Genomic DNA, 20,190 nt, shown 5'->3' with positions numbered 1-20,190 from the left:
ATGGCGTTCCAGGACTCTAACAGACTACGATGAGCTATCCACCGCTGAGCTGTTGGAGGATGTGTCACCCCAGGATGACTGCGAGTTGGTCAGCGTGGTGGTGACGCAGCCCGAAACATACGGAAACTCTGTAACTCTGCCCGTCGAGAGCCGCCAGCAGGCAAAACCGTGTCTTGTGCAACACGGGGCGTCAAAGTATAGCATGGAGGAGCTGGAGGAGTTTCTGCAATCACTGGAGGCTTGTTTCCCAAAAAGTTTACACTCATTTCAGCATGCAGAGGATCATGAGATCGAGGCCTTACTGAATGCGATCGCTGCCTGCCCTGAAATGGACCCTATGGCTCATTTCTCCCCACAGGTTTGCACTCATAAGCTGCCTTCACATCAAGCTTTCCTGAGCTGATAGGCTGCTGTTTTTCTCATTTATCTGTTGACTGAGTGGATGAATTAGGTATTGCTCAGTAGTTTTAACCCTGGAAGATCTGTTGGCCTGACTGTAGACGGCTTCGCTCTGTTTTCCTCGAAGCTGATGGCTGCTTCGAGAGCTGTTTGTGTCTGCTTCGCTTTTAACTTGAACCTCCAGGAGTTATGTGGTGATCCTGTCCCCAAGCAGGGGAATAAAAAGGATCAGCTTCCTTGTTTTATTCTGGAGACAACTTCCATTTAGAAAAGCATTTACAGATAGTCCTACTGGGTTTTTTTGTGGCTTTCTGAGAAAAGCTAAAATTGCACAAAACTAAATAAGTTACTTAGTTGGTCGTGTTATGATAGGTCGTCTCACAATTTAATAAAATGTCCTTTTTCCTGTTCTAAGCAGTACTGTGGCTTTGACGGATTTTTGGTCAACAATTATATCCTGATGACTAAAAATAAACAAGAGACACATGACATTGATAGCACGTCACTTTTAAAAATGTTCATTACTATTTGTTTGTCTTCAGGCTTTCCAGAAAGACGACATCGATCCACTGCAAACTCAGCTTCAAGACATCAACTCTCTCGGTCAGGGTTTGATCCAGAACGCTGCGAAAGGCACCAGCACCAAGAAACTTGAGGACGACCTGGAAGGCGTCAACTCAAAGTGGAATACCCTCAATAAAAAGGTAGATTAATGTTTTCCTAACTGCTAGTATTGATCTTACAACAGTGTCATAGGATTGTCGACTCGACTGCTCTTGAAACAGGTGACATCTATATTTACCGTGTGATCCGCAGATCGCTGAGCGCTCAGCCCAGCTGCACGAAGCCCTGCTGCATTGTGGGAGGTTTCAGGACGCTCTGGAGTCCCTGCTCAGCTGGCTGACCGATACAGAAGAGCTTGTGGCCAGTCAGAAACCTCCGTCTGCAGAGTACAAAGTGGTGAAAGCACAGATACAAGAGCAGAAAGTAAGTTCCACACAGGAACCACACAGAGTAAACCAGCAGGTCTGTTCTCGTCTGAATGCTTCAAACACTTGACTTTGGCCAATTCATCTTATTTAATTGACATCGATTGTTAATCACGAGTGTGGCACACAAAGCGTGTGTTTAATGAACACCTCATTTGTGTCTGTTAGATTTACTGTTTTTCAAAATGAAGCGGTGTGAAAGAGCTTAATAACTCCCCTCTTTTGTTCACCTCTGACAGCTTTTACAGAGGCTGCTGGACGACCGAAAGCCGACAGTGGAGCTGATAAAGAAAGAGGGAGGGAAGGTTGCGGAGCTCGCCGAGTCTGTGGACAAGGAGAAAGTTGCAAAAGAAATTGAATGTCTGGGACAGAGGTGGGACGCTCTGCTCAAGAAAGCTGAAAACAGGTTGGTGTAAATGGATGATACACGTTTGAATGAATTACAAGGAGTCAGTGTCATTAAGAAGACAAAGTCCTAAACTCACCAGATATTTTGGATTCATTTGTGAGGTGCTTATCATCACATTTTGCTTTGAGTTTGTTGCTTTTTAGTTTTTTAGCTGAACTAGTCAGCTTCAGCTTCAAGTTTACTTTTGTCTCCCTGGAAGTTTAATACTCTCATATTATCATGATAAGCAAAAAAAGAGTTTAATACTGGTATTTATTTACGCCCCAAAAGTATTGCGCATCCATTCATGCAGCTCGCTCACGAAGTAACTTAAATATTCACCTTAACTCAGTTCCATGTTGTATAATCTAAAAATACTTGCTACTTTTAAAATCAGAATTGGCTGCTGAAGATGCCCACAATTTCAATACATTTGGAAATATGCATTTTGTATCCATTGTTATCATTGTTGCATCTGTCAAATTCATGACAGATGCATCTGTCAAATATGTCACCCAGTCTTTAGTTTTATCGCATTTAGATTATTGCTCAGTCGTATGGTCGGGTACCACACAAAAAGATATTCAGAAGCTACAGGTTATGCAAAACAAAGCTGCACGTATGGTTCTCCGGTGCCCATTTCGAACACACATAAACTATATGCATCACAGTCTTTCTTGGCTATATGTGGAGAAAAGGTTACAGAAGAATCTTGTTAATTTTCTCCAGAATGTACGGATAAAAATGAAACCAAGGCCTCTCTTTGATAAAATTACATATGTTCATCAACGCCATAACCATCTGACCAGGCGTCATATGGCAAAACTTATATGGCTCCCGAAGGCTCAAACAGGGGCAATGCTGAGAACAGTGATTTATAGGGCAGCTACTTTGTGGAACAATCTTCCTTTGTCCGTAAGAAATGAGAACAACATAAAAAGGTTTAAAAACACGGTGGCTAAAATTTTTAAAACGTGATTTAATTGTTGGCGCACTTTTAATGTTGTTTGATGCTTTAATTGTTTTATTGTTCTTTTCACTCTATTTTAATTATGTATATGCATTCACTTACCTATTTATCAGTACTCTACTGACTAATGCTTTTAGGTATTGCTTTTTATGATTGTTTACTCTATGTACTCCATTCACTATCTGTGACTCTGTTTATTCTGTACTATTATAATTTATGACTGTTTAATAGGTATGGACCCCAGGAAGATTAGATGTCACCCTGGTGGCAACTAATGGGGATCCATTCACAAATAAACAAATAAACAAATAAACAAAGGATTTTTTTTTTTTGCTACATACCTCCATTTGTTAATCATTGCATCAAATTCATAATCTGTGTAAAATGTATGTATAATGTGTATTTTTGATCCAAATGTTACTGTCGACAATGCAAGAAGTCATCCAGTGAATGTAAATACTAACTTCGACTTCCACGCGTTTTGGAAGCGAGAGCTTTGTAGTAAATTTGAAGCAATATTAAGAGCAATTACACTTTTCTGCTCATCCCACCTCTGCTATTTACACATTTTCTGATATCTTTTTTTACATTATGTAGATTAAGCACATCGGCATGTAAATATACAGTGGGTCACTTTACTTATTTCTGCTGCATTATTGTGAATGTCTTCATGCTTTCGACAGGCACAAACAACTAGAGAGCATCTTAGTGGTCACCCAGCAGTTCCATGAGACTCTGGAGCCTCTGAGCGACTGGCTGGCAGCCACAGAGAAACACCTCGTCAACGCAGAGCCGATCGGAACGGAGACGTCCAAACTGGAGGAGCAGATCTCTCAGCATAAGGTAATATCCACCTGTCGTCTGCAGATGAGGGTTTATTTTATTTTTTTTTATGTTCATTGCATTTATTTTCATATCACATTATTTCATGTTCATGCCTTTTATGATTTCCCATTCCATTTTTTTGTTTAATTTCAGTTTTGTGTTCTTGTTTTGTGTGCGTGTTTTGTGTTGGTGTCACGTTTGTCCCCATCACCCGCTCCCAGGCCTTAGAGGAGGAGATAATGAACCACAGTAAAGACCTGTTTCAGGCGGTCAGCTTGGGCCAAATGCTCAAAGCTGTCAGCTCAGCGGACGACAAAGAGTTCGTCCAGACCAAACTGGACAACACCCAGGGCAGTTACATAGAGCTCCAGGAGCGATGCAGGAGAAAAGCCGAGATGCTGCAGCAGGCGCTGGCGAACGCCCAGCACTTCGGCGAGCACGAAGTGGCCCTCATGAACTGGCTCAGCGAGGTGCACGCCCGGCTGAGCGAAGCGTCTGTGGAGGACTACAGAATAGACGTTCTTGAAAAGCAGCTGGCAGAACAACGGGTATACACTCCTCCTCGGGCTCATCACGCACAGTCCTTTCATTCAATTCGCATCGGTCGCATTTCAGTTTGTTCTCGTGATTGGTTTGCTTTTCTCCGTTCACGCTGGAGCGTCTCTTGTCTGATGTGGTGAGTGTCTGACGCTGCATCTGTCTTCTTCAGGAGCTCCAGAGCGATATTGACTTGAGGAAGAAGAATGTTGACCAAGCCGTTTCTAATGGGTTGGAGCTGCTGAAGCAAACAACAGGCATGTTTTCATGTACTTTCATTACAAGCAGTGAAAACCGAGACAAGCAATCCTGTTTCTGTAATGCATGTAATGAGGCTGTGGGAGTTTTTTAAGGAGAATTTTCATCAATGAATGGAAACCTGCAGTTTCTAGTATCTTTTTTTTTTTTTTTTTTTTCAAAGCAGTTGAATTTCAGTAGAAATGCTGAAATGCAGAGTAGAACTAATATTTGTTCTTCATTTAACATAACCTCCTTTTTCAGACTGAGTGTTTTGATAAAAAGTATTATATTAAATGTAAGGGACAAATTGAAAGGTCTAACAGATGAGGTCTAGAACATGATAAAAACATGATTGGGATAACTAAAACAAGTTAGGTGATAAATCGCACTGATTGCATTGCATTTTAAAAGTTAGGAAAAGCTTTGTAATGCACATCGCATCGTGAAATCATCAAAAGCTGCAGCTTATTTTGGAACAAAGCATGAATGAGTTGAGAGTCAATCGTACTATTTCATGCTTGCTGTGAACGTTTTACAGCCCAGTTTTATTTTAATACCTACTTTGTGGTTAGTGGAGGGGAAATACACTGGTTGGTTTGTCTTCACAGTAACAATCGGTTATCCTCACGCTACATTGAAACCAGTAAGACACAAAGTTCAGGCCTGTTTAAACGCATCACATTAGAATTCCTAGACCTTGGAGGTCTCACTGATTATCATAGTGTCTTCTCTGAGATCTGTGGTCCCAGTTTGTTTTCCAAACAAGCTATCTAAACAGTCCAGGAAAATTCTCTACTGGCAACAACATATTTAAAATGTGTGTGTGATATATTACTTAAACTAGTGGGATATCAATGTGCTGACAGCTGGAAGACTTGCTTTTGAGAAGAAAGCTCATAAACTATCTTCCTAATTAATTTCCAGTCAGGTGATGATAGCGGGGCTCTAAGGTCATTGCTTTGTGTTTGTCATCATTCAGTATGTTTTATGTTTACAGGTGACGAGGTGGTCGTCATCCAAGGCAAACTGGATGGAATAAAAGCCAAGTACGCTGAGATAAACTCCATGAGTGACAACGTTTTGAAGACGCTGGAGCGGGTTTTGAGTCTGTCTTCGAAGCTGCAGCACACTCACGAGGATCTGCACTCCTGGCTGGAGAAGGCAGAAGTGGAGATCAGCAGTTTCTCTGATCAGGAGCCAGTCGGAGAACAGTTAATGCAATCACAAAGCAGACAGAGGGTAAGGCGACCGGATGTGACTCACTTTGAGGTTCTGCACAAAAAAAAGAACATCTGTTTTTATCACTCTCAAACGGACTCTGTGTGTATCGTGCGATTCTCTACAGGCCCTGCTGAAAGAGACCAAAGACCAAAAGCCTGTGTTGGACAAGCTGAACGAGCTGAGCGGTTCTCTCCTGGATCTGATCCCCTGGCACACTCGTGAGAGTTTGGACAAGCTGGTGACGGAGGATAATGAGCGATACAGAGCCGTCTGTGACACCATCACTCAGCAGGTCGACCAGATCAATGCCGACATACTCAAGTCGCAGCAGGTAGACCGGAGCGGCTCACACACAGCTTTCCCTTATTTGCCTTCTTCATTTAACCCGTCATCTGTTTTCTTTTTTTTTTTTCTCAGTTTGAACAAGCTGCAGATGCTGAACTCTCCTGGCTGGCTGAAGCTGAGAAGAAGCTGTTGTCAGTGGGCGAGATCAGGCTGGAGCAGGACCAAACCGCAGCCCAGCTGCAGGCTCAGAAGGTGAACCCGTCATGCTCTGCCCCTGCATGTGTGTGTGTGTGTGTGTGTGTGTGTGTGTGTGTGTGTGTGTGTGTGTGCGCACACGCGTGTCGACACAAGCCTTTATTGGAGCAAGATACAAATACCCGCAAACTGACTTGACTGGTTTTTCAGATTTTCTCCATGGACATCATGAGGCACAAAGATGCAGTGGACGACATCGTGAAAACAGGGAAGGCCATCATGAGCAGCAAAAACCCCGAAGAGAAACAACTCTTGAAGGTATTGTCATTTCACTTCCTTTTCTCAAGATGGAAATATCAAACGCGCATGACCCCAAGGATCCTCTCGTTTTTCAATCAGGCCAAGACCAAGAGTCTCCTGGAGAAGTACGGCGTCGTCAGTCAGCTGAATTCCGAGCGCTGTCTGCAGCTGGAGCGAGCCCAGTCTCTAGCCACGCAGTTCTGGGAGACCTACGAGGAGCTGTCCCCGTGGCTTCAGGAAGCCATCGGCACCTTCAGCCAGCTGCCGCCACCTGCCATCGAGTATGAAACGCTCAGGCAGCAGCAGGAGGAGCTCCGGGTAAGAGCCGAACAAACCCCAGATGAGTCGCTTCAATTCAAGCAGTGAAAAACTAAACTGAATGTGTTTGATGCTCTCCAGCAAATGCGGGAGCTGATTGCTGAGCACAAGCCCCACATTGACAAGATGAATAAGACCGGGCCTCAGCTGCTGGAACTCAGCCCGACGGAGGGAGCGCCCATAAAGGAAAAATACACTTCGACTGACCAGCTTTACTCTAAACTCAAAGCTGACGTCAAACAGAGAGCTGCCACTTTAGACGAAGCCATCTCTAAATCCACTCAGGTGAGGAGCGGTTTGTAAAGAAATACATACATATATTTCCACCGCATAATTCATTGATAAAATTAAATATTTCTCTTTATTGAAAAGTGATTATGAGGAAATCTTGTCTAGATAGTATTTTGTTTAAAAAATGTTCCCATTAAGATAATTTAACTCTCATTTCATTGAATTTATGCCAAAAAGCCACTCTACAATTTTTTTCTACAAATATTCACTGTTTTAATGCACTTGATATCTTTACCAGAGGCACTATGCATTTCAGTTTTAGATTTTAGTCATACTATAGGACGTGTCAAGACACACCGAGGTAAATAACTTCTTTGTCCTTCAGTTCCATGATAAAATTGACCCCATGCTGGAGTCCCTGGAGCGGATCGCCGAGCGGCTGAGGCAGCCTCCGTCCATCTCAGTGGAAGTGGACAAGATCAAGGAGCAGATTAGTGAAAATAAGGCCGTCTCGATGGATTTGGAGAAACTGCAGCCCTCCTATGATACACTGAGGCAACGGGGCGAAGAGATGATCGCACGATCTGAAGGAGCAGACAAGGACATTTCTGCTAAAGGTACGGTGATCGCTACTGCATTCGACAGCCTTTCCTGACTTTTGTCTCAACAACAGATTTTCAAAAGGACAATTCGCCATCAAATATGTCTGATTTATGGTGCATCTGTTGAACATGTGACTGTTTTTCTCTTACGCCAGCTGTCCAAGACAAGTTGGATCACATGGTGTTCCTGTGGAGCGACATCCAGGCGCTGCAGGAGGAGCGCGAGGCGAAGCTGCTGGATGTGATGGACCTGGCAGAGAAGTTCTGGTGTGACCACTGCGCCCTCATCGTCACCATTAAAGACTGCCAGGACCTCCTGAAGGAGCTGGAAGAACCCGGAGTCGATCCCTCAGTCGTCAAACAGCAGCAGGAATTTGTGGAGGTAAACCGACCCCTCGGGTCAGATCACTGCGAATGAGAGAACTGATAGGCAAAAGTGTGAGTGGGCATTACGACTTGCATGCATTTCAATTCTGCAGGGATTCAAGGAGGAAGTTGATGGGCTGCAGGAGGAGCTGGACGTTGTGAGAAACCAGGGCGCCGTGCTCATGACGGCCTGCGGGGAACCTGATAAACCCGTGATCAAGAAAAGTGTTGATGAGGTAATAAATTCCTTTTAGAGCAGTTTACAAAAACGCTTATTTGTCTGCAGAAGACTCATCCGATGCTTTGTGGATCTGAATAACATGTCCGTGTTATATTTCCAGGTGAATTCAGCCTGGGAGAATCTCAATAAGACATGGAGAGAGAGGATAGAAAGACTGGAAGAAGCCATGCAGGCGGCTGTACAGTTTCAAGATGGCCTGCAGGTACTTTGAAAACTGCTTTAAGAGAGAACAACAATTAAATATGTTAAGATTTAGAGCTGCTTTTCCAAAACATACAGGACTGAAATACATTGAGATTTGTTTTTCATTCCTATGGACAAAAACAGTAAATGCTGATGCAACATTTTATGCCTGTTAATTTTAAAAAACAATACAAATAAGTCAGCCTCCCACTAGATTTCTGCTTAAACTTCGCACCACTTGTCAGTGAAGTTTTTCTGACATTAATTCATTGTGAGGAAAATAAATCCTCTGTCCAACAGGTTTACCATCACTGCAGGTTAACGCTCCTATTCAATTGTGAAACTTGACTCTGGGTGCAGATTTGTTTTCTTCTGGTAACACAATGGCTCCCCACCTTGTGCGCAGGGTATGTTTGACGGGGTGGACATACTGGAGAGCAAACTGGATTCAATGTCGCCGGTCGGCACGGACCTGGAAACCGTCAAACAGCAGATTGTAGAGCTCAAGGTACAGTCCGGTATATTCTGATTTGAACATACAAGGGCGAAATATTTCTACCGTTTTATTTCCTTAAGTCATTATAATTAACTTCTTCTGTGGCAAAGTAGTTTATGCTTTATGTCACTGCTGAGGCAGCCGTCCATCTGACACCAGTGTGTGTGTTTGAGTCATAACCTGCTCCATTGATTTTTCTTTGTGTTGCACAAAAGGTCTATAAAGTCCTCCGGTGTTCTTTGATGTATAATGAGACAGAAATAACAAAGTTGTTGTTGTCCGGGTGACTCTTGTAATCCTGTTGACTCACTGCGTGGACCGCCGCATGTCCTGGTTTTATTAGGAGTTCAAACAAGAAGCGTACCAGCTCCAGATCGAGATGGAGCGTCTGAACCACCAGGCGGGCCTCCTGCTGAAGAAGGTGACGGAGGAGGCCGATCGCTGCGCCATCCAGGAGCCCATGTCTGAGCTCAAGATGCTCTTGGACAACATGGATGAGAAGATCATCAGCCGGCAGGTCAGAGGCACGGGAACCAAATGCAAACCATTTATGGTGTGGCTTTTAAAGCATATTTGTATCATCGAGCTGCAGTTCCTCCTGCGCTAGCAGCCACACTCCATAGGTCACTCAGGGTGTCACTTGCATGTCAAGTGCTTACGTCTAATGGTATAATCTGTCATTAATCCAGCACAAACTGGAGGGAGGTCTTCTGGCTCTGGGCCAGTTCCAGCATGCACTGGATGAGCTGCTGGCCTGGATGAGCCACACCGAGGAGCTGCTGAACGAACAGAGAAAGGCCTGTGGAGACCCCAAAGCCATCGAGATAGAGCTGGCCAAGCACCATGTGAGACAAAGCCTCCTTTATGCTGTGTTTTAGAAGCAGTTTGTTTTAAAGAATAAAGAAAGGACGGTCTAGAAATTGTAATGTTAATGTATACTTCATTCTCACAGCCTTTCTTTCAAAAGGCCTTTCATGTAGCAGATCTGTTTTTAACTTTGATCTTTTTTTTTTCCCACATTTTCACGCAGATCTCTTTGTGCATCATGAGACTTAACATTTTCCCGTTCTGGCCCTGTCATGTGTGCAGGTTCTGCAGATAGACGTTTTGGCTCATAAGTCCACAGTTGAAACGGTGAACAAAGCTGGTAAAGATCTGGTGGAGTCGAGTGCCGGAGAAGAAGCGTCTTGTCTGCAAAGCAAATTAGAGAATCTAAATCAGAGATGGAAATCCATCCTGGAGAAGACAGAGCAGAGGAAGCAGCAGCTGGAAAGCTCTCTGCTGCAGGTATAAAAATCATTCTGGCAGAAAGTTGATAAGCCAGGAAGTCTTATTAATTGTGGAGTCAAAATTGGTATGTTGAAGTCATAAAATTCAGAGCCGCGATTCTAATCTCTTCCCCCGTCTCTTTTATCTTCTGTCCGGTTTCTATTTAAAACTTGACATTTAGGGGTTTGCTGTGGGGACAGGTTTTAAAGTTCCACATAAATAATTTAATTAGCTATTTTTTTGTAACCATTACAATCAAAATCGGCAAACAAATAGATTAGAAGGGTTGAAAAAGTTGTGGATCAATCCGCTGTTTTCACTCCACTTCTTTAATTTATTCTACTCTGGCCTTTCATACAGAAGAAAACCACAGATTCTCAGTTTTGGCCGCTTAATGAATCCAAGGAATTAATAACTCAGACATCCTCGTCTGGGATTCGTAGGCTGCCAACAATGAGTGTGTGTGAGACACCTTTTGTCCTGACTCAGGTTGCATTGTGTTGCAGGCCCAAGGTTTCCATGGAGAGATAGAAGATATGCAGCAGTGGCTGAAAGACACAGAACGTCAGCTGTTGGCATCAAAGGCTGTGGGAGGCTTACCAGACACGGCCCGGGAGCAGCTTAACGCCCATCTGGTATGTGTTTAACAATATGAGAGGCTGCATACAGATGGCGGGCCTCGCAAAGAGGTGACTGTGTCTTTTCTGTGTTTTATCTGAAGTGTGAAAATTAAATGACACCACAAACTACACCACTCGCCATCCCCCTGCAGCCCACGACAAAAAGCCGTTGGAGTGTTTCAAATTGATTGAGGCATGTCTGACTGTGATCAATTTAGGAATGTTTCCCCTCATTATTTTTCCTGTTTTCTAATCCAGACATTTCCACAGAGAGGTTGAGCCCCCCCCATCCCATCCTCCACCCACCCACCCAACACCGGCAGTGACCTTTCATGGATCCGAGCAATAACTTTGATCAATTAGTAACATAATATAGTTCAAAGTTTGTCAGAGAATCGATTTTGATAGTTCCAGCATGCCTCACTCAGCTTGTTCTTTTCGCCATATTTGGAATAAATTTCGACTTACCGCTGGCAAACTCATTACTTACACTCCCAAATATGCTGAACGTAAGAGTAAAAGTAGAGACGATTTAGTCTTCAGTCATTTTCCTCATGCTATTGTGTGCCTTTTTTTTTTTTTTTTTTTTTCTTTTTTCCTGCCAGGAGTTGTGTTCTGCCTTTGAGGCTAAGGAGGAGCTGTATCGGGAGCTGCTGAACAAGGGTCACCAGCTTCTCGCCACGACGCCCGAGGGTCCGGACAGCAACACGGAGCAGGACCTCGGCAATCTGAAGGAGAAGTGGGAGGCGGTGCAGGCGAAGGTTGCCGAAAGAAAGGTACGTACCGCGGCCTCTGAATGCCTTCCGCGGGCTCCCGGCACCACGTCAGGCTGAAGTCCCAGCGAGGGCCCGTTGACACACACTGGAGCCGTGACCCTGCGGTTGAAAGCCTCTAATCCCGGCGCTGATAATGAATGGTGTAAGGACAGCGCGCTGGCAGGGACACACAGGATGCGGTTACACTGCAGATCAGAGCAGCTGAGTGAAACAACAGTGGTCTCATGTATTTCCATGGCGAAGAGCTGACACCCTGTAAAATAAATCACATGTAAACTAACATTTGAGCCAAAACAAAGAGTCATCACTCACTATGTTTTTCTTTTGAAATTAGTATTTACTAAGCGACTCAGGAGTAGAATTTTCCCACTTTTGTCGCAACGATAAATAAATGTCATTGGTTGACATAATGGAAAGATGATTCTTGTCTCTGTTTACCAACCCTTCTCCAAAGATGGAGCTTCCCAATCGGGCTTTTTCAGTCTTTTCTGTAACATTTACCTTTTCCTTTCTATTAACTTTGGCCCTTTTCCCAAAGAACTGGAAGGCCAGTAAATCTTAGAGATGGCAAAGTGTTGCTGCCTGACCTTCTTCAGCAATGTGATACTACACTGGTGTAATTTTCAAGCAGAGAACATTGCTTTGTTCTCATTTTTTTGTTGAGTGCAGATTATACTGTAATTCCCTGTTTAGCAGCATGGTGGATATTATTAACTAATGCCATTTTTAACTGCACCACTTTCTCTTTGTATGTGTTATTTATGAGCAGGCAAATTGAGGTTTATAAATGAAGCACCAGTGAGAACGTAGTAGTCTTACGACAGTTTTACAATCAAAATAAATAGATGAATAAATCAAGGGAAAACTCAGCTGAACCACCATCAGAAACAGTGGAAATGAAAAAGTCTTTCTAGGAATAAACCTCAGAGGAGGGAGCTTTATGTTTGTGCAAGTTGAGGTGAGGAGTTAGTTGGGATTGAATGGAGACGGAGCGTGGATCATGGAGACATTGGGGAACTGGTTGACCCACACACTGTGAGTTGATGGGGATGAGAGAAAACAGGAGAGAGACTGAAAATTCTGCATCCTGTTGTCTGTTCAGCAGCTGTAAGAACCGCATAAACATCATTAGGAGGGTGAAGTGTGCTGCTAGATGTGATACCAGCTGCTCTTTAGGAGACGGTGGAGCTGGTGTTTACGAGCGTTTGGGATGTAATTTCATGCATGAAGCTGGTCTTCCATTGCAAACAACAACCCCGAGCCACATACTTGAGGTCTATCTTGGGCCTTCCTCTCTTTACCATTTACATGCTTCCATTGATTCTGATTCTGATTGAAGACACTGAATGGTCTGGCGCCTGTCTGTATTAGTGACATGTGGAGTGTGTATAAGCCGGACCGCTGGCTTTTTTTTTTTTCTATTATTATATGTTCTATATCTTATTTTGCTTTTACTGTGAAGCACTTTGTAATTATGTTTTTGATAAGTGCCATAAAAAGTTATTATCATTATTATTTCTTCGGGGCCGCTGTGCTAACTTTTACACAGACGATGTTTTGTATCCGCTCTTGATGCCAGCTTGGATCCATTACATCAGTCCCGCCTCAAACAAGCTGTGAATAAAGAGCTTTTTGAAGGACTAATGTTAGACTGATTTTCAGCCGGCAGGACCAAAACTTTATCTGCGAGACGGTCATTACTACCCAGAGCATCCATCACATTTACAAAGTAATAAACACGGTTTTCACATGATGAGGATGAGCTGCTGGCCTCCACTGTTTATCTCTGTTACTCAATTAAAATCTCATCAGTCGTCTTTCTGCCTCAGCATCAGCCTCTCCAGAGACGCTAGCTTCCTCTGTTCAGACAGAGGTCATGTGCAGCACGAGAGAGGTGCAGCAGCCCAGCAATGTGTTTGTGCATTACAGAGCAATATAATAAGTTCTGGTTATGACTGGAAAAAAAATGTGTTTGACTTCATTTTTCTGTGCTTTGTGTCTACAGGTGAAACTGGAGGAGGCGTTCACTCTGGCCACGGATTTCCACAACTCGCTGCAGGACTTCATCAACTGGCTGACCCAAGCAGAGCAGACGCTGAACATGGTTTCCCCCGCCTCCCTCATCCTGGAGACCATCCTGTTTCAGATTGATGAGCATAAGGTATATTTGTACTAAAGGGGGGAGGTTTTGAAAAAAAACCCCAGATATTTTACACACATGGAATGAAGCTGATTTGAAAATGTCTCTAATTTAGTTCCAGCTCAGCCCTTTTGAGAATGTTTTCATTCACCCGTCAGTAAAAACTGGATGAATACAAACATATACGAGAATCTATTTATTCCCATTACTGTATCCATTAAGATCTTCCCTCAAGCCAGCAAGGACTTAATGACATCTGTTGTGTCATTCAGAAAAAAAAACCCCTCATTTATCACATTCATCACATTACCATCTATAATTTGTAATTTCCTCTTTATATTACAGACCCTAAACGTCTCCCTTTTCTGCACTGTGTAGATGTTTGTGACGGAGGTGAACTCCCACAGAGATCACATTATCGACCTGGACAAGACGGGAACCCACCTGAAGTACTTCAGCCAGAAGCAGGATGTGGTCCTGATCAAGAACCTGCTGCTCAGCGTGCAGGGCCGCTGGGAGAAGCTCGTGCAGAGGTCTGTGGAACGAGGCCGTTTGCTGGACGACGCCAGGAAGAGAGCGAAGCAGGTACTGGTCTATTCAGAGTCTACTGCTGGCACTTATGCACTGCTGTGGGGACTTTTAGTTATCACTGGAAAGCTCAGGGAAACTGATACACAGCCTGTTTTATATTCTGTCCGCAACCTTGGTTTTTCCCTTGTGTTCTTTGAACCCTTAACATGTAATTATGTGAACATGTTTGTTTGGATATGCTTCATGCCGTGTGTTTCTTTATAATTCAACAGTTCCATGAAACCTTCAATAAGCTGATGGAGTGGTTGGATGAATCTGAGAAGACGCTGGACTCCGAAGTGGAAATTGCCAATGAGCCAGACAAAATCAAGACCCAGCTGGCGCAGCACAAGGTGACGAACGCTGTTGTTTTTGCAAATCATGTCTTGCTGTGAAAATAACATCAAGAGCAGGGGTCTGTCCCCTAAGCAGAAACATCTGCATCTGAAACAGCTGTTTACTAGTCAGGATAATGAGGCAGCTGTTTAACACGCTGCGTTTAATGAGTAATGTAACTGTATTTGAGTTCCAGCAGTAAAAAGCTATTTACGGGAGTGACAGCCGCTCCAGCGTGCGTCAGTAGAGTTCCCTCTTGTTGTGTTTGCAGTGTTGTATGGGGAGATTGTGCTAATCCTATCATAATCCTGGGATGGACCAAATGTATCAGGACTGACCTTGCTTTTGGATACTTTTAATCCCGATGGAGCAGTAGCTCTTGAGCTTTGACCCACTTTTTGTTTTTCCCTGTCTTTTTAATCACAAAACACACCAAGAGAGATTAGGAAAAATCGCTGCACCCTGTGCATTTCAAGGTACCATTAAACCTGCCTGTTGTATTCTCAGAGCATCCCTGACAGTGTTTTATATCCTTCTGCAGGAATTCCAGAAAGCTCTGGGAAGCAAACACTCCGTGTACGACACCACAGCTCGGACGGGACGGGCGCTCAAAGACAAGACCTCCCTCCAGGATGATAATCAGAAGCTGGACGACATGCTGAGTGAACTCAGGGACAAGTGGGACACTGTTTGCGGCAAATCAGTGGAAAGGTGACGACTCATTTAGACACATGTTGAGTTATTTATTTCACTCGTCTCATGTCGTCAGACTACCTGCAGCACTCAGAAAGGCCTCCTCCATCACATGAATGATTTCCTCTCCCCTGCAGGCAAAACAAGCTGGAGGAGGCTTTGTTATTCTCAGGCCAGTTCACAGACGCTCTCCAGGCTCTCATCGACTGGCTGTACAGAGTGGAGCCTCAGCTGGCCGAGGACCAGCCCGTGCACGGAGACATAGACCTGGTTCTCAACTTGATAGACAACCACAAGGTAGAAAAACCGCCCCAAACTGAAAACACACAATGTTTTACTTGTTTTAATTGTCTGATTGTGTTTTCACATTCCTGCAGGTTTTCCAGAAGGAGCTGGGAAAGCGCACAGTGAGCGTTCAGGCCCTCAAGCGTTCGGCTCGGGAGCTGGTCGAAAGCAGCCACGACGACTCCTCCTGGGTCAAAGTCCAGATGCAGGAGCTGGGCACTCGCTGGGAGACGGTCTGCAACCTCTCGGTGTCCAAGCAAGCCCGGCTGGAGCAAGCCCTGTGCCAGGTGCTGCCCGGGGGGGCTACAGTCGGGGGAACGGCGGCGGCGTCGATCTGCGAATCTGACTGAGCTGTTGTTCTTGTGCTGCAGGCTGAGGAGTTTCATTCCACCGTTCACATCCTGCTGGAGTGGCTCGCCGAGGCAGAGCAGAGTCTGCGTTTCCATGGCAGCCTTCCCGACGACGAGGAGGCGTTGCGGGTCCTTATTGAACAACATAAGGCAAGCAGAGCAAATATTGATGTATTTTTTAAATCTAAATTCCAACTCCAGTGATGTATTTTTGACAGTTTGGGGTTGAAAAAGAAACATGCCTTTTTGATGAAGTCTTTTTGCTTGAGTAAACAGTCAAGCTCGTCAGCCTGCAAGTGGAAACCAAGTCATCCTCCATGCCAGAAATGCCTTTGACTATGATTTCACTTTGATTTTAGTGAAATAACTCCCCAGTGCCCCAACACTGAAACAAACATCGAGCAATTGCCTATTTTTATGTTTGCAGAAGAAAATCTCCTTCCATATGGAAACACTTTTGCATTTGTCTGTTTTTCCAGGATTTCATGAAGAAGCTGGAGGAAAAGCGAGTGGCCCTAAATAAAGCAACTAATATGGGGGAGGCCATTCTGAGCATCTGCCATCCAGACTCCATCACAACCATCAAGCACTGGAACACTATCATTAAAGCCCGGTTTGAGGAGGTCAGCCCACAGCTGCAGAGCGGCGCTCATTTCTCTCATACCTGCAGATATGACTGAGCACATGGCACTAGTTGGATGCACTCGTAAAAAGTTCTTTTAGATTGTGACTGTGTCATTTTTGTTTTCATCTTTTATGTTTTTGCTTCGAAATAGTGATCCGGCAGTAGAAAACAACTTGATTTCATGGTTTGATGTTTGTATTGCTGCTGTTGCAGGTGCAGGCTTGGGCTCGGCAGCACCAGCAGCGACTGGCCGCGGCGCTCACCGATCAGTTAGCCACTCAGGAGCTGCTGGAAAACCTTCTTACCTGGCTGCAGTGGGCCGAGTCCAACCTCAACGACAAGGACAAAGAAGCACTACCTCAGGAAATCGAAGAGGTCAAAAGCCTGATATCAGAACACCAGGTATGATAAATCAAGTATTGGTAACATTTTATTGTACTGTTTCATCTGATTTTGGATTTTTTGCTCCTATCAAACTTTTTATTCTGAAAACAGTAACTGATGGTTAAATCTTGCTGCAGGCGTTCATGGAGGAAATGACCCGAAAGCAACCAGATGTTGACAAAATCACCAAGACACACAAAAGGAAGGCTGCTGCGGAGCCACAGATCCAGTCTCAGATCCCTGTGTTGGACAAAGGAAGAACTGGAAGTATGTATCCCACTAATATCACCGGCATAGCGTGACCTGAGCCATCTGGCAAAGTGCTGAGTCACCGCAGGATGAGTCCACATCCGCGTCTTTTCCGCTGTAACACCTGGAATGATGTCAGTGTGGAGCTATTCCTTTCAGATCACGTGGTTTTTTTCGTCTTTCACCAACAGGAAAACGATCTCCCACACAAGCCATGTACGCATCAACTACACAAGCCCCCATCGAAACCAAAAACCCGCGGGTCAACCTGCTGGTGACCAAGTGGCAGCACGTGTGGCTGCTGGCGCTGGACAGGAGGAGAAAGCTCAACGACGCCTTGGACAGACTGGAAGAGGTGACCCAGCACCCAGGTTTCACACAGATCCAAAGACAGGGCTCTCCCGGTCACTCATATTTTCTTTCTTTCTTTCTTTTTTTCTGTGCAGCTAAAGGAATTTGCCAACTTTGACTTCGACGTGTGGCGAAAGCGTTACATGCGATGGATGAACCACAAGAAATCTCGCGTCATGGATTTTTTCCGTCGCATTGACAAAGACCAAGATGGCAAAGTGACCCGGCAGGAGTTCATCGAGGGCATTCTTTCCTCCAGTAAGGCCCGACTGTACAATGTGACCGCTTTACAGCGCGCGGGGCCAGAACTCTCATTCCACAGCACGTCTGATCTCTTTGATAGAATTCCCCACCAGCCGTCTGGAGATGAGCGCCGTGGCGGACATATTTGACAGAGATGGCGACGGCTACATCGACTACTACGAGTTTGTGGCAGCTCTCCACCCCAACAAGGACGCCTATAAGCCGCTCACAGATGCCGATAAAATTGAAGACGAGGTAATGCAGGCTAAACCCGTGAATATTGACCAGTATCCGCTGAAGACATGGCTTTCTAAAAAGGCGTCTGCTTGCAGGTCACACGCCAAGTGGCAAAATGTAAATGTCCGAAACGATTCCAAGTGGAGCAAATTGGTGCCAACAAATACCGGGTGAGCATATTTCTACCTGTTCCAGCAGTTTTAATACTATTTTTCCTCAAATAATGACATGATAACTGAATAACTGTTAGGTTGGGAAGATTATATTAAAGGTAGGTGTTGAATGTACTGATAAGAGAAACGGTTTCTAACATTTCTATTTTTTATTGTCCCTCACATCACCAGTTCTACCTTGGAAACCAGGTACATGTGACTGTTTGTGCGTCCGTCTGTCATTCTGTTCTTTGCCTTATAAAGCAGCTTTACGTCCTTTTTCATTTGCCATGTTTGCTGTTCAGCTAACACTTCCTGCCCAGATTCCTGGCTAATGTTTTCAGACTGGAACTCAGAAGTAGAAAAAACAAATCATTCGAACAAATGAAAAAAAAACAAACAGATTATTTAATCTAGAGGAAACTTGGAGCAGAGCCATGCTGATTTGTTGTATGTGAATAAAATGAGAAATTTGATTTGACGTTAAACATTAAAAATGCCATTTCCTGTTATCAGTTTTTATACTATTACAATGTCATGGAGGATTAATTGTGTTGGAAAATGATGGAGTAGTTATAGGCACCGTTAATATATCTACTTTTGAGTTTCAGAAAATACAATATTGGCGTCCCAATTCCATTTCAGCCCATATTTTGATCGATCTGCGGGCATAAAGTCATCTGCTGGGCATATAAAGACGCTTTCTGTGTGCTTGCCTCTGGCTCTTCAGTGTCATGGGAATGACTTACCTCAACACTGGCTGACACTTTATTTTGTACCTGACACTTTTTATTCATTTGGAAAGATGGGCAACTTTAATGATTTATGAATTTGCTTCTTTTCATTTTGTGACTGTCAATTTTGAGTTTCTGTGTCCTTACAAAGTGCATGCTGCAAACAGTTTATCAGGGGTGTTAGTGATGAGTTTTGGGGTAGGGGCATTGTAGTGGTGCTATTTCTGAACTAGTCTGTATTGATGTTATAACACAACAATGAATTGAAATAATTCTTTCGACAGTTTGGTCTGGTTCACTGCTTACATGACTCCTTAATCGGCGATGAGACAATAGCAAACAGGGAAAATCAAAATCTTACCCCTCACCTACACGTTGCAGTGTTGGAAAGCTGTATTCTGGTAAATAGTTATTTTTAAGATGTTTCTTGTGCCTCTTTCTTTCCTCCAGATCATCTTCACCTTTTAATGTATTTGATCACTAGAATCACCAGTGGCATTAAATCACTCTGATTTACCATATGAGTTCAAGATTTTTACCAGCTGAACAGATGTCATAAGATCAGAGACACTCTAGCTGGAGAGTCATCAGTGTTTGGTCATGTCTGCGTGTCACACTGTGGTGGATTAGACGAAAAACGATTCCAACCATTCCTCATGTTGTCCTCATTGGAGCTAGCTGCATTGGATTTGCATCAGTGTCAACGCATCCCCAGTATTTCAATCGTAGCCGTAGAAAGTGCGACAAAGCGCTGGATTGCAGGAGCTTGACGTCCCATTTGCCTGATCACAGTGTGAATTCGTTTTTTTTTTTTTTTTTTTGGTGGAAAGCATGTGGCCGTGATTGTGGTGTGCAAATTGCGTTTTTTTGTGCTAATGCTCATGGTCACATCCAACTGGCTGACGTCTGTCGCCTCATACAGCTTCAACCATCCACATTCATGAAGTGCCCTGTGTTCTTTTGTCTATTGTGTGTGCGGTCGATCAGACGAAGGCAAATTATTATACACTAGTGCCCCCTAGTGGTATAATCACATGCTTTCAGTTACCTTTAATTCACAGGCTGCAGTAATGGCACCAAAATGTGAAGCCTCACAGCTGGAATGAAGACAACCGCTGCATTTAAGACTTTGCTTTGCAATAAAGAGACTCCACTGTGGAATGTAGGATAAGAAAAGTATAAGTGGTAGTGAAAGATCAACCATGTCAATATGATGATAGTGAATACCTCTCACTTGCATTTTAGTGCAATTTTGTTTCATGATTGGACAAAATAAATGACAGAATCCCTAACATCCAATCTGCAGAAAAACATTTTTAGCTAAAATTTACGATTCATTGGCTGCACATTGCTTCACTCTTCAAACCCCTGTACTGGAGGAAGAGTCAGT

The 20,190-nt window shown here is 44.0% G+C and overlaps 1 protein-coding gene across 2 annotated transcripts in view; it reads left to right on the top strand.

Moving 5' to 3' along the window:
* The window catches only part of dst (dystonin), a 98,700-nt gene that overhangs the window by 73,727 nt on the left and 4,783 nt on the right, over positions 1 to 20,190 (top strand). The window contains exons 53-90 of one of the 2 annotated variants that reach the window (XM_030106092.1): positions 942 to 1,103; positions 1,216 to 1,386; positions 1,628 to 1,794; positions 3,430 to 3,589; positions 3,793 to 4,119; positions 4,281 to 4,365; positions 5,346 to 5,587; positions 5,694 to 5,900; positions 5,987 to 6,106; positions 6,260 to 6,367; positions 6,449 to 6,667; positions 6,749 to 6,952; positions 7,284 to 7,515; positions 7,656 to 7,882; positions 7,980 to 8,102; positions 8,208 to 8,309; positions 8,697 to 8,798; positions 9,130 to 9,303; positions 9,476 to 9,631; positions 9,876 to 10,073; positions 10,562 to 10,690; positions 11,281 to 11,451; positions 13,457 to 13,612; positions 13,970 to 14,176; positions 14,395 to 14,514; positions 15,039 to 15,208; positions 15,328 to 15,487; positions 15,568 to 15,762; positions 15,847 to 15,975; positions 16,305 to 16,448; positions 16,664 to 16,852; positions 16,972 to 17,101; positions 17,275 to 17,438; positions 17,530 to 17,692; positions 17,778 to 17,932; positions 18,010 to 18,084; positions 18,259 to 18,276; positions 19,085 to 19,201. In XM_030106092.1, the coding sequence (XP_029961952.1) occupies positions 942 to 1,103; positions 1,216 to 1,386; positions 1,628 to 1,794; positions 3,430 to 3,589; positions 3,793 to 4,119; positions 4,281 to 4,365; positions 5,346 to 5,587; positions 5,694 to 5,900; positions 5,987 to 6,106; positions 6,260 to 6,367; positions 6,449 to 6,667; positions 6,749 to 6,952; positions 7,284 to 7,515; positions 7,656 to 7,882; positions 7,980 to 8,102; positions 8,208 to 8,309; positions 8,697 to 8,798; positions 9,130 to 9,303; positions 9,476 to 9,631; positions 9,876 to 10,073; positions 10,562 to 10,690; positions 11,281 to 11,451; positions 13,457 to 13,612; positions 13,970 to 14,176; positions 14,395 to 14,514; positions 15,039 to 15,208; positions 15,328 to 15,487; positions 15,568 to 15,762; positions 15,847 to 15,975; positions 16,305 to 16,448; positions 16,664 to 16,852; positions 16,972 to 17,101; positions 17,275 to 17,438; positions 17,530 to 17,692; positions 17,778 to 17,932; positions 18,010 to 18,084; positions 18,259 to 18,276; positions 19,085 to 19,201 (6,078 nt within the window). The remainder of the gene's footprint in view (positions 1 to 941; positions 1,104 to 1,215; positions 1,387 to 1,627; positions 1,795 to 3,429; positions 3,590 to 3,792; positions 4,120 to 4,280; positions 4,366 to 5,345; positions 5,588 to 5,693; positions 5,901 to 5,986; positions 6,107 to 6,259; positions 6,368 to 6,448; positions 6,668 to 6,748; positions 6,953 to 7,283; positions 7,516 to 7,655; positions 7,883 to 7,979; positions 8,103 to 8,207; positions 8,310 to 8,696; positions 8,799 to 9,129; positions 9,304 to 9,475; positions 9,632 to 9,875; positions 10,074 to 10,561; positions 10,691 to 11,280; positions 11,452 to 13,456; positions 13,613 to 13,969; positions 14,177 to 14,394; positions 14,515 to 15,038; positions 15,209 to 15,327; positions 15,488 to 15,567; positions 15,763 to 15,846; positions 15,976 to 16,304; positions 16,449 to 16,663; positions 16,853 to 16,971; positions 17,102 to 17,274; positions 17,439 to 17,529; positions 17,693 to 17,777; positions 17,933 to 18,009; positions 18,085 to 18,258; positions 18,277 to 19,084; positions 19,202 to 20,190) is intronic. The other variant, XM_030106091.1, reaches the window with a different exon arrangement.

The sequence above is a fragment of the Salarias fasciatus genome, chromosome 13 (genome assembly GCF_902148845.1).
Source record: "Salarias fasciatus chromosome 13, fSalaFa1.1, whole genome shotgun sequence".
Classification (NCBI taxonomy): Eukaryota; Metazoa; Chordata; class Actinopteri; order Blenniiformes; family Blenniidae; genus Salarias; species Salarias fasciatus.
Note: the sequence above shows the minus strand (reverse complement) of the source record. Positions and strands in the feature narration are given on the sequence as shown.